Source organism: Mobula hypostoma, chromosome 20, assembly GCF_963921235.1.
Source record: "Mobula hypostoma chromosome 20, sMobHyp1.1, whole genome shotgun sequence".
NCBI classification, from domain to species: Eukaryota; Metazoa; Chordata; class Chondrichthyes; order Myliobatiformes; family Myliobatidae; genus Mobula; species Mobula hypostoma.
In genome coordinates, this window is record NC_086116.1 from 52,717,077 (window position 1) to 52,730,567 (window position 13,491).

The 13,491-nt window shown below is 46.1% G+C and overlaps 1 protein-coding gene across 3 annotated transcripts in view; it reads left to right on the forward strand.

Annotated features, from left to right (window-relative positions):
* The window catches only part of mapk8ip2 (mitogen-activated protein kinase 8 interacting protein 2), a 73,247-nt gene that overhangs the window by 7,741 nt on the left and 52,015 nt on the right, over window positions 1-13,491 (forward strand). For all 3 annotated transcript variants that reach the window (XM_063072930.1, XM_063072931.1, XM_063072932.1), the window contains exon 2: window positions 6,427-6,532. In XM_063072930.1, coding sequence (XP_062929000.1) covers window positions 6,427-6,532 — 106 coding nt within the window. The remainder of the gene's footprint in view (window positions 1-6,426; window positions 6,533-13,491) is intronic.

Genomic DNA, 13,491 nt, shown 5'->3' on the forward strand with positions numbered 1-13,491 from the left:
GGAAGAGATTGTGGAGGCATTAGTAATGATCTTTCAAGAATGATTATACTCTGGCATGGTTCTGGAGGACTGGAAATTTGCAGATGTCACCTACCGCATAGCCCTCTATTTTTCGAAGCTCCATGTACCCATCTAAGAGTCTTTTAAAAGACCCTATTGTATCTGTCTCTACCACTGTTGCTGGCAGTGCATCCTACACGCTCACCACTCTCTGTGTGGAAAAACTTGCCTTTGACGTCCCCCTTGTACCTACTTCCAACCACCTTAAAGCTATGCCCCCTTGTGTTAGCCATTTCAGCTCTGGGGAAAAAAGCCTCCGGCTATCCACGTGATCAATGCCTCTCATCATCTTTTACACCTCTATCATATCTCCTGTCGTCCTCTGTCGCTTCAAGGAGAAAATACATTTTGGAGAGGGAGATGGAGCAGACAGGTGTCATGATACATATTGGTATCGATGAAATAAAAGGAAAAGCAATGAGGTCCTGAAAAGAGAACTTAGAGAGCTAGGTAGAAAGCTGAGAAGTAGGACCTCCTGGGTAGTAATCTCTAGATTGCTGCCTGTGCCATACGTCAGTGAGGGTTGAAACTGCATGATTTGGTAGATAAATGCAGTTACTATTACAAGAGAAATGTGCTCAGAAAGCTGAAAGACTTAAAGGTACGTACGTAAGTGACCCGGACCAGATGATCTGCACCCTTGGTTTCTGAAAGAGGTAGCATTAGAGATTGTGGTGGCATTAGAAAAGATCTTTCAATAATCATTGGACTCTGGCATGGTGCTAGAGGACTGGAAAATTGCAAATCTCACTCCACTTTTTAAGAAAGGAGGAAGCCAGCAAAATGTCTAAATGTGATGCCTTACAACAGTAAATATTGACAGAAGTTGGTTTAACTCCGTCCAGTCTTCTTGGATCCGTAATGTGATGTTACTAAGTTGTCCTAAGGACTCCAAAAGCTTAGAACCAGAGGGAAGCATAAAGCCAGAGTATCAAGAGGAAATTTTACACAGATTCCAATTGTGCTAAATGGAAGAACTGAGAGTACCAAGCTCTCCCTCTGCATCTTCCATATTGCACATAACTGATGGAGAAGCAGGATGACGTAATGTGTTTACACAGAGGTTAACTGCTCAGATACAGAGTGCAGCGGGTTTGATTTTCCTGACTCCTTTGTTCCTCCATTATTTTCATTCCCAAAGGCTCTGTGTTGTACTGGGAGCACTGATCTTCAGGATAATGGTTGCTATTGTACACTTTGGGGAAGAAGTCATTATTTGTGTGTGTGCTTGGGCAGTAAATCTCAGCAGAGTATTGGAAGTGGGTTGATTCAGAACAGAGTATCTCCTTAACTTCAGGAAATGAGGGTATAAGAAAAATATCACAGGATGTCCCTGCACACAAACTGATTAAAGCATGTGCATCACTAAATGTACAGTAGTCCCACTATAATGTCGCTGTGGTATTGTTGAATCTTAACCAGTCTATCTCCTTGCTTATGGTCCAAAATCCCTTAATATCCCATACAGTATTACCGAACACTTTTTTTACAGGGAACTTTTAATTTTACATCCAATTTAATCATGCTCAAGTCCTTTAATATTCAATGCAATATTCTGCTCATTCCTCATTCCATTTTCCATGTTACCTCACCTAATTATAGTAAAATATCAGGCAAGTTGGATGGTTTAGTAGGTGATCATGTCCTAAACTATATTTAGGATATGACTACCTAAACCCTAGCGTTATTCTGATTGCTACGTTGTGCTGCATTTCCAAGGCTAATGTATCCTCTGTATGATGTCAAGAATTGAATGTATCACTTCAATTTTGGTCTGAGCAGAGTTTTAAGTTTAACATTTTATTCTGTGATCCTTGAGATAAACTGCGGCATAAACAAGATCGTGTTCAATTTAATTATTAGCTCTGTAATGTTTCCAGTTGTAGAACTGCTACCACAGAGAAAGGTCATCCAAAAGGTCATTCTGCTTATATCAGCTCTTGATGGAGCTATCTCTGGATTTTTGTATTTAGTGCCTCATGTATGTAAATCAAGTATTTTATATGGACTTTTACCTGTCTTAGAAACATGCCAGACTACCTTTTTCTATTTGTCTAGATGCAAAACCAAGAATTTAATTTACCTGTTCATGGCCTTAGCCATTTGATTTGTCACCCTTAGTGACTTTGGTAAATGGACTCCAATCTTTCTGTTTCTCTATTATTTGTATTTAAGGAGTCTTTCTTACACTATACTTATTTCCAAGTTTCTCGCTTTATATCTTTCTTCCCTGAATTATATCCATTGCCTCTGACCAGCTAGTTCATCCATCTCTGTCCTCCTATGATCTGTAACGTTGGATCCTGAACCAAAGGTAATATTTACAAATATACAATCTAAAGGTTCTTCAGCAGTTAGAAATAAGGCATAAAGCTGGTCACAAAACTTGTTGCTTACAATAGTTTTATTAAGTGTGACAAGAACAAAGAAGGTGAAGGGAGAAGGAACATGGGGAGGGGGAACAAAGAAAAAGCAGGCATAGAGAGGTCGAGGGAAAAGAAGAGAGCAAACAAAGGTGGTGTGATCTTCTGCCAGGGCACTGGTAACATTAAATTCATTTGATAACATAGAGCAATCAGATCGCCAGATTCAAGTGATATGATACCCACTACTGCAACTTAGAAGTTTCATGAAAAGTATACAGGCAACTGTAACCATTGAAAAGCTCATTGTTTTCACATCAAAGTTGCTGGTGAACGCAGCAGGCCAGGCAGCGTCTCTAGGAAGAGGTACAGTTGACGTTTTGGGCCGAGACCCTTCATCAGGACCAACTGAAGGAAGAGTGAGTAAGAGATTTGAAAGTGGGAGCGGGAGGGGGAGATCCAAAATGATAGGAGAAGACAGGAGGGGGAGGGATGGAGCCAAGAGCTGGACAGGTGATTGGCAAAGGGGATATGAGAGGATCATGGGACAGGAGGCCTAGGGAGAAAGAAACGGGGAGGGGGAAAAACCCAGAGGATGGGCAATAATGGATGGGGTGGGAAGGGGAGGGAGAGCATTAACGGAAGTTAGAGAAGTCAATGTTCATGCCATCAGGTTGGAGGCTACCCAGACGGAATATAAGGTGTTGTTCCTCCAACCTGAGTGTGGCTTCATCTTTGCAGTAGAGTAGGCCGTGGATAGATATATCAGAATGGGGATGGGACGTGGAATTAAAATGTGTGCCCACTGGGAGATCCTGCTTTCTCTGCCGGACAGAGCGTAGGAGCATCAGGCCATTGTCTCCCGCACTATCACCAGCTTTATCCGCTCGGGGATCTCCCATCCACTGCTACCAACCTTATAGTTCCCACACCCCGCACTTCCCGTTTCTACCTCCTACCCAAGATCCACAAACCTGCCTGTCCAGGGAGACCTATTCTCCCAGCTTGCTCCTGCCCCACCGAACTCATTTCTGCATACCTCGACACTGTTTTATCCCCCCCTTGTTCAATCTCTTCCTACCTATGTTCGTGACACTTCTCACGCTTTGAAATTTTTCGATGATTTTAAGTTCCCTGGCCCCCACCGCTTTATTTTCACCATGGATGTCCAGTCCCTATATACTTCCATCCCCCACCAGGAAGGTCTCAAAGCACTCCGCTTCTTTTTGGATTCTAGACCTAATCAGTTCCCCTCTACCACCACTCTGCTCCATCTAGCGGAATTAGTCCTTATTCTCAATAATTTCTCCTTTGGCTCCTCCCATTTCCTCCAAACTAAAGGTGTAGCCATGGGCACCCATATGGGTCCTAGCTATGCCTGCCTTTTTGTTGGGTTTGTGGAACAATCTATGTTCCGTGCCTATTCTGGTATCTTTCCCCCACTTTTCCTTTGCTACATGGACGACTGCATTGGCGCTGCTTCCTGCACACATGCTGAGCTTGTTGACTTCATTAACTTTGCCTCCAACTTTCAACCTGCCCTCAAGTTTACCTGGTCCATTTCTGACACCTCCCTCCCCTTTGTAGATCTTTCTGTCTCTATCTCTGGAGACAGCTTATCTACTGATGTCTACAATAAGCCTACGGACTCTCACAGCTATCTGGACTATTCCTCTTCTCACCCCGTCTCTTGCAAAAATGCCATAACCTTCTCACAATTCCTCCATCTCCGCCGCGTCTGCTCTCAGGATGAGGCTTTTCATTCCAGGACGAAGGAGATGTCCTCCTTTTTTAAATAAAGGGGCTTCCCTTCCTCCACCATCAACTCTGCTCTCAAATGCATCTCTCCCATTTCATTCACATCTGCTGTCACTCCATCCTCCCGCCACCCCACTAGGAATAGGGTTTCCCTTCTCCTCACCTACCACCCCACCAGCCTCTGGGTCCAACATATAATTCTCCGTAACTTCCGCCACCTCCAATGGGATCCCACCACTTTGCACATCTATCCCCCGCCCCCGGCTTTCTGTAGGGATCGCTCCCTATGCGACTCTCTTGTCCATTCGTCCCCCCCATCCCTCCCCACCGATCTCCCTCCCGGCACTTATCCTTGTAAGCGGAACAAGTGCTACACATGCCCTTACACTTCCTCCCTTACCACCATTCAGGGCCCCAGACAGTCCTTCCAGGTGAGGCAACACTTCACCTGTGAGTCGGCTGGGGTGATATACTGCGTCCAGTGCTCCCGATGTGGCCTTTTATATATTGGTGAGACCCGACGCAGACTGGGAGACCGTTTCGCTGAACACCTATGCTCTGTATGCCAGAGAAAGCAGGATCTCCCAGTGACCACGCATTTTAATTCCACGTCCCATTCCCATTCTGATATGTCTATCCACGGCTTCCTCTACTGTCAAGATGAAGCCACACTCAGGTTGGAGGAACAATACATTGTATTCCATCTGGGTAGCCTCCAACCTGCTAGCATGAACATTGACCTCTCTAACTTCCGTTAATGCCTCACCTCCCTTTGTACCCCATCCGTTATTGCCCATCCTCTGGGCTTACCCCCTCTCCCTTTCTTTCTCCCCAGGCCTCCTGTCCCATGATCCTCTCATATCCCTTTTGCCAATCAACTGTCCAGCTCTTGGCTCCATCCCTCCCCCTCCTGTCTTCTCCTATCATTTTGGATCTCCCCCTCCCCCTCCCACTTTAAAATCTCTTACTATCTCTTCTTTCAGTTAGTCCTGACGAAGGGTCTCAGCCCAAAACGTCGACTGTACCTCTTCCTATAGATGCTGCCTGGCCTGCTGTGTTCATCAGCAACTTTTATGTGTGTTGCTTGAAATTCCAGCATCTGCAGATTTCCTCGTGTTCACTGTTTTCACATTTGTATAGGTGATTATATCAAAACACAAACAGGTATCAGCATGTTAAACTACAAATTGCCAGGTGTAGCCATGGGCGCCCATATGGATTGCCAGGCTGATTTCTGTGTTTCAGGATAACTGAAATATTAAACCCCATTCATTTCTGAATAGACGGCCCTAACCAAGGCAGACCCAACCTCATTTAACTCCTCAGCAGGACCAGAAATAGTGTGGCACTTTCCCTTCACCTCCCAGCCCTAAACCCATGTCCACCTTCCAGGTAACTCACTACATGTGTATCTTTATTCTAAACCACCTAGTACTGAAGTCTGGGTTGTTGGATGAAAAGCTAGACAAATTGATGGCATTTTTTTCTGATATGCCTTTCAGGTTTAGGACACAAACTGGTTTCAGTATGTGCAGTAGTCAGTAGGCTGTGCTTAATCATCTCTGAATGGCACACAGCAGTTGTAGCTGTTTTCTTCATCAACAGAAAATGAAAGAAGATCCTACTGTGAGCATAGTTCAGTCCAATCTGTTCGTTGTATAACTGACCAGTGTATTATACACTTACACAGAACGTAGTAGCCCTTTAGTTTTGAGTCTTGTATCTTGCTGAGCTCAGCATTCAGTTCGAACATTGAATTTTCAATTGAAGGAATTGGCTTTGATCAGGTCCATCTGAAATGAATGGTGCACAAAATGTGGTTCTGGTAAAAGGAGCGCGTAAGTGTGAGAGACCCATTTCAATCACTCGGACTTTATCAGATTGAAGCAAAAGGGAAGTTTGGACTTATGAGGTCGAGTTGTATCCAAGTATACCATCAACCTCTGATTTCTGCTGGCCGTTGACTTTATGAATGCCTGCACTCTCTGTCCGTCGGTTGTGGCTTCCTTCACTGTATTATTCCAGTTAAGAGCTGCGGTGAAATGCTAGGGCACACTCAGAGCTGCCCATGGCTAAATAGATGTAAATCTGTGTGCAGGGTAGCATCCGTATATGCATTTAGTTGTGTTGATCTGAAGTATCAGCCATTTCTCTCTTCACAGATGCTGCTTAATCCACAGAGTAATTCTAGCTTTTTTTTTGTTATTTTAATTTCATGCCATGTTATATTGCTTCTTCACAACAGACCTGCACATGATATAAGTCTGGAGGAGTTTGATGATGAAGATTTGTCTGAGATTACTGACGATTGTGGAATTGGCCTGAATTATGACTCTGATCCTTATGAGAAGGTAAGAGGCCCGTTGTTTATTGAAACATTCTAAAGTGTGTTCTCTGATTTCAAAGTTATTCTAATTATAAATGCAAAATTAAACGTGTTCTGATGAATTCTCTGCACATGTAGCTAGGAACTAGTTGATGATGTGCTGGTTGGTGCCGATTTCAAAACTCTGGCTGTATAATTAGCTGAGTCAATGAATGGGAATTACAGAAGAGAGAGATTGCGAAATGTATAGGGCACACTGACAGATAAATGTTAGATCATAATAAGTGCTTGATGGTGAAATATTGGATATTGTATTATTTTTACCAGAGGCAGTGGTTCTCTGAATCTCTGCACACAACAGAGCTATTAATAAGTCTATGCAATGGAATTATTAATAGAGACATTGAAGTCATTCATAACTATAAGAATTTGGTGTCCAATCATTCAGGAAGAAGCTGAAGTACTGCTAAACCTGTTGTACATAGAAATTTACAGCACGTTATAGGCCCTTTGGCCCACAATGTTATGCTGACCATGCAACCTACTCTATAGGCTGCCTAGAATTTCCCGAGTGCATAGCCCTCTATTTTTCTAAGATCCATGTACCTATCTAAGGGGCTCTTGAAATACCCTATTGTATCCACTTCCACCACCGCCGCCGGCAGTGCATTCCACGCACCCACCACTCTATGTGGAAAAACTTACCCCTGATATCCCCTTTGTACCTACTTCTAAGCACCTTAAAACTATGCTGCTTCAAATTAGCCATTTCAGCCCTGGGGGAAAGCCTCTGGCTATCCACACGATCAACGCCTCTCATTATCTTATACAGCTCTATCAGGTCACCTCTCATCCTCCGTCGCTCCAAGGAGTAAAAGCCAAGTACACTCAACCTATTCTATAAGGTACCCCCTCCAATCCAGGCAGCATCCTTGTAAATCTCCTCTGCACTCTCTCTATAGTATCCACATCCTTCCTGTAGTGAGGTGACCAGAACTGAAGACAGTACCCCAAGTGGGGTCTGACCAAGGTCCTATATAGCTGTAACATTACCTCATGGCTCTTGAACTCAATCCCACGGCTGATGAATGCCAGCACACCATTAATGAATTATTGGCTCCGTCTGTCTAAGTGGACAATGGACGCGCCCGGTTTAGGACTCAGTTGGGTGTGGAACAGCGTCGGCTGTGGCTGAATAAGCCGATTCTTGAGCGGCGGTCCTTGGCACAGCCGCTGCACACGAAGGCCGATGGCTGCGGCTGGGTGGTCACTGCCACAGCTTTCCTTCGCTCTCTTCTGTCCAATCACAGTCGAGCTCGTTTTCCCTCTGCATTGGCAATGCCCGTACGTACAGCCTGTCGCCAGATGCAGCAATTTGCCACCGTCTCTTCCCAAGTGTCCACCCTGATATCAGCAGACTTCAGGTCATGTTTACAAACATCCCCATAACGCAGCAGTGGGCGCCCTATGGGCCGGGATCCTGCGGCGAGTTCTCCGTATAGGGTGTCCTTGGGGATGCGGCCATCCTGCATGCGGCGGACGTGGCCAAGCCAGCGCAGTCGTCGCTGTGTGAGAACTACATACATGCTTGGCATGCTGGCCTGGTCCAGGACGTCCTTGTTTGGCACACGGTCTTTCCAGGAAATGCCCAGGATCCGATGCAAGCACCGTAGGTGAAAGCTGTTGAGGTGGTGCTGTTGGCGTGCGTAGGTCGTCCAACTCTCGCTGCCGTAGAGAAGAGTACTCAGTACGCAGCTCTGTACGCTGCAATATTGGTGGCTGCGGCGAGCTTGTTGTTTTTCCACACTCTCTTTGACAGCTTGGCCATAGCAGCGGCCAAGCATTCGCCTGTTGAGCTTTGGATCAAGGGACAGGTTGCTGGAGACTGTCGACCCTAGGTAGGTGAATTCATCTACTGCTTGCAGGGTGTGGTCACCGATGCTGATGCTGGGGACTTCGCTGACGTCCTGGCCCATGATCTCTGTCTTCTTCAGACTGATGGTGAGGCCAAACTCTTGGCAAGCATGTGCTAGGGAACTGACTAGCCTCTGGAGACCAGACTGTGTGTGTGACGTCAGGGCGGCATCATCAGCGAAGAGTATCTCCCGGATCAGGACCTGATGCACTTTGGTCTTTGCTCTGAGGTGTGCAAGGTTGAAGAGCTTGCTGTCGGACCTAGTGTGTAGCTACACTCCATCATCAGATGTCCTGAAAGCGTACAACAGTACAAGGGAGAAGAAGATCCCGAAGAGCATCGGGGCAAGGACGCAACCCTGCTTCACTCTGCTTTGGATGGGGAAGGGCTCTGAGGATGATCCATCGAAATGTACTGTCCCCTGCACGCCGTCATGGAATGAGGTGATGAGATTCAGCAGCTTTGAAGGGCATCCAGTCTTCTTCAGGAGTGCAAAGAGGTCTCTTCTGCTAACCAGGTTGAAGGCCTTGGTCAGATCGATAAAGGCAATGTACAAAGGCTGTCTCTGTTCCCGGCTCTTCTCCTGTAGCTGCCTGAGTGAGAAGATCATGTGGATGGTGGATCTCTCTGTTCTGAAGCCACACTGGGACTCAGGCTAGACGCATTCTGCCAGTGCCTGCAGTCACTTCAGAACCACTCAGGCAAATGCCTTGCCAATGGTCTTGAGCGGGAATATGCCTCTGTAGTTGTTACAGTCATTGAGGTCTCCCTTATTCTTGAACAATGTGATGATGTTTGTGTCTCATATGTCTTGGGGAACTGATTCCTCCTCCCAGCACTGGCCGAGCAGCTCGTGAAGATGGGTTAAGAGCACTGGTTTCCCCGCACTGGATCACTTATGCAGGGATGGCGTCTTTGCCTGGTGCCCTGCCATGAGCAGGCGAGTCGATGGCCTTGTTGAGTTCTTCCTCTGTTGGGGGTAGGTCCAGCTCTTTCGTGACAGGTAGGGCAGGGATACTGGCAAGGGCTGACTCAGCAACCATGTTCGCAGTGGAGTACAGGTTCTGGTAGTTCTCGGCCCACCTCTTCATCTGCTTGGCACGGTGTTTGATGACTTCACTGTCCTTAGACTTCAACGGAGCAATCTTGCTAGCGGTGGGCCCGCAGGCTTTCTTCATCCCCTCATACATGCCTTGCACGTTGGCACTGTCAACACAGGTCTGAATGTTCTGGCACAGATTCTGCCAGTAGTCAACTGCGCAGCGTCCAGCCGTCCTTTGAGCATTGTTTCTTGCCATTCTCAGTGCAGTGAGATTCTTTTCTGACGAGTCTCTTGGCATCGATGACAGGTTCCATCTCAGACAGGTGAGATTCAAACCAGTCTTCGTTTTTCCTCTCCTTCTTCCCGAGGGATGACATGGCGATGTTGTAGATGGTGTAACGAATGAATTGCCACCTCTCCTCCATGGTTGTGGCTGTACTTGCTTTGAAAGCCTGTTCCATTTCGTCGTTGAGTTTCATGCGAAGTTCTGGGTTCGCTGCCTTAGTGGTGTTGATGCGTGGGCATCCTTTCTGCTTGGAGTGGTGGATCTTCTTTGGTTTCAGTCAGACTTTGCTGCACACCATGGAATGGTCCGTGTCGCAGTCTGCACTGTGTAAGCTGCATGTTAGAAGCACGCTGTTGAGGGCAGCTCTTCTGGTGATGATCACTTCCAGCTGATGCCAGTGTCCGGACCTTGGGTGTCTCCAGGAGACTTTATGGTGAGGCTTTGTCTTGAAGAATGTGTTGGTGATGCGCAGGAGCAAAGCTCCAGTAGTCTCTGGCTGTTGTTGTTTACCTTGCCAACGCCAAAGTGTCCGAGGCAGTTTGGCCATGAGCCGTGGTCAGATCCGACTTTAACATTGAAATCACCTAGCAGAATGATGTGTTCAGATTCTGGTATTTTGCTGGTGGTAGCGTCGAGGTCCTCGTAAAACTGTTTCTTGAGGTGAGCCCAGCGTTGGAGCGCAGACACTCAAGATGTTCATTTTACCAGACGATGTTGAAAGGCTGAGGGAAAGGATGTGTTCACTGCTCTACCTTCATCAATGTGTCTTGTTACGTCCTCAAAGAAGTCAATCAGGCTTGTAAGGCATGACCTGGCCTTGACAAAGCCATGCTGACTACCCTAATCAGATCGTGTCTCTCCAAATGCTCATAAATCCTGCCTGTCATGATCTTCTCCAACAATTTGCCCACCGCTGAAGTCAGACTCTCTGGTCTATAATTTCCTGGGTTACTTCTGCTCCCTTTCCCGAACAAGGGAACAACATTTGCACCCCTCCAATACTCCGGTACTTCTCCTGTCCCTGTTGATGATGCAAAGATCAGTGCAAGAATCTCAGTAATCTCCTGCCTTGCTTCCCACAGTAGCCTGGAGTGTATCTGATCCTGTCTCTGTGACTTACCCAACTTGATGCTTTTCAAAAGCTCCAGCACATCCTCTTTCTTAATGTCTATATGCTCAAGCTTTTCGGTCCGCTGTAAGCATCCCCACAATTGCCAAAGTCTTTTTCCCTGGTGAATACTGAAGCAGTGTATTCATTAAGTACTTCCGCTACCTCCTTTGACTCCATGCAGACGTTTCCACTCTCGCTCCTGATTGGTCTTATTCTCACATGGCTCATCCTCTTGCTTTTCACATACTTGTAGAATGCCTTGGGGTTTTCCTTAATCCTGATCACCAAGTCCTTCTCATGGCCCCTTCTGGCTCTCCTAATTTCATTCTTTAGCTCCTTCCCAGCAACCTTGTAATTTTCTAGAGCTCTAACAGTTTCTTGAACCTTTCGTAAGCTTTTCTTCTTAACTAGATTTTCTACATACTTTGTACACCATGGTTCTTTCACTCAACCATCCTTTCCCTGCCTGAATGGAACATACCTATGCAGAACTCCTTGAACATTTGCCACATTTCCGCCGCGCATTTCCCTGAGAGCATCTGCTCCCAATTTATGCTCCAAAGGTCCTGCCTAATAGCATCATATTTCCCCCTATCCCAATTTAATGTTTTCTCAATTTGTCTGTTCCTATTCCTCTCCAGCGCTATGGTGAAGGAGATAGAGTTGTGGTTACTACCTCCAAAATACTCTCCCACTGAGAGACTTGACACCTGGCCAGGTTCATTTCCCAGTGCCAGATCAAGTATAGCCTCTCCTTAGTTGACTTATCAGAATCAGAATCAGCTTTATTATCACCGGCAAGTGTTGTGAAATTTGTTAACTTAGCAGTAGCAGTTCAATGCAATACATAATATAGAAGAAAAAAAACAATTACAGTATACGTATATTGAATAGATTTGAAATCATGCAATAAACAAATAATATATATTTAAAAAGTGAGGTAGTAGCCAAGGATTCAATGTCCCTTTAGGAATCAGATGGCAGAGGGGAAGAAGCTGTTCCTGAGTCACTGAGTGTGTGCCTTCAGGCTTCTGTACCTCCTACCTGATGGTAACAGTGGGAAAAGGGCATGCCCTGGGTACTGGAGGTCCTTAATAATGGACGCTGCCTTTCTGAGACACCGCTCCCTGAAGATGTCCTGAGTACTTTGTAGGCTAGTACCCAAGATGGAGCCGACTAAATTTACAATCCTCTGCAGCTCCTTTCGGTCCAGTATAGTAGCCCCACCCCACCCCATCCCCATACCAGACAGTGATACAGCCTGTCAGAATGCTCTCCACGGTACATCTATAGAAGTTTTTGAGCATATTTGTTGACATGCCAAATCTCTTCAAACTGCTAATGAAGTATAGTCGCTGTCTTGCCTTCTTTATAACTACATCAGTACTTTACAGCGAAATTTGATTCTGCACTTTGCGCTCCCTGGAGTACAAATCGATAGTAAATATTACAAATTCAAATTATATATTATAAATAGAAAATAGAAAAGGGGAAGTAAGGTAGTGCAAAAAAACCAAGAGGCAGGTCCGGATATTTGGGGGTACGGCCCAGATCCGGGTCAGGGTCCGTTCAGCAGTCTTACCACAGTTGGAAAGAAGCTGTTCCCAAATCTGGCTGTACGAGTCTTCAAGCTCCTGAGCCTTCTCCCGGAGGGAAGTGGGACGAAAAAATATATTGAGACCAGATTAGATCCTCAGAGATCTTGGCACCCTTTGACATCTACAACCACTCTTTGCCTTCTGTGGGCAAGCCAATTCTGGATCCACAAAGCAAGGTCACCATCATTTTGGGGGATTTTAACCAGGCCAGTCTGAAAAAATCACTAAGCAATTACCATCAACAAATCACTTGCAATTCCAGAGGAAACAACACACTGGACCATTGCTACATCACCATCAAGAATGCCTACCATGCTATTCCACGCCCTCACTTCGGGAAGTCTGATCACCTGGCTGTACTTCTACTCCCTGAGTATAGGCAGAGACTGAAGACTGCAGCACCAGCCAAGAAGGTTTGGACAAGGGAAGCACAGGAGCGCGAACAGGACTGCTTTGAACGGGAGGACTGGACTGTGTTCAGGGATTCATCTTTGAACCTGGATGAGTATGTTGCAGTAGTTACGGACTTCATTAAAATGTGTGGATGAGTGTGTGCATACAAAGACTTACTGTACATTCCCAAACCAAAAGCCGAGGCTGAACCAGGAGGTACATCTCCTGCTGGAGGCTAGACCTGTGGCATTCAAGTCTGGCAACCCAGGCCTGTACCAGAAAGCCAGGTATAATTTATGAAGAGACAATTTCGAATGAGGTTGGAGGCGACATCAGATGTACAACAACTCTGGCAGGGTTTATAAGACATTACTTCCTACAAAGCGAAACCCAATAGCATGAATGGCAGTGATGCTTCACTACCAGATGAACTCAGTGCCTTCTATGCCTGCTTTGAAAGGGAGAACACAACTACAGCTGTGAAGATCCCTGCTGCACCTGCTAACCCTGTGATCTCTGATCTCAGAGGCCGATGTTAGGCAAAGGTCCCGATGAAGTACCTGGTAAGGCTCTGAAAACCTGTGCCAACCAACCAGTGGGAGTGTTCGAAGACATTTTCAACTTTTCACTGCTATGGGC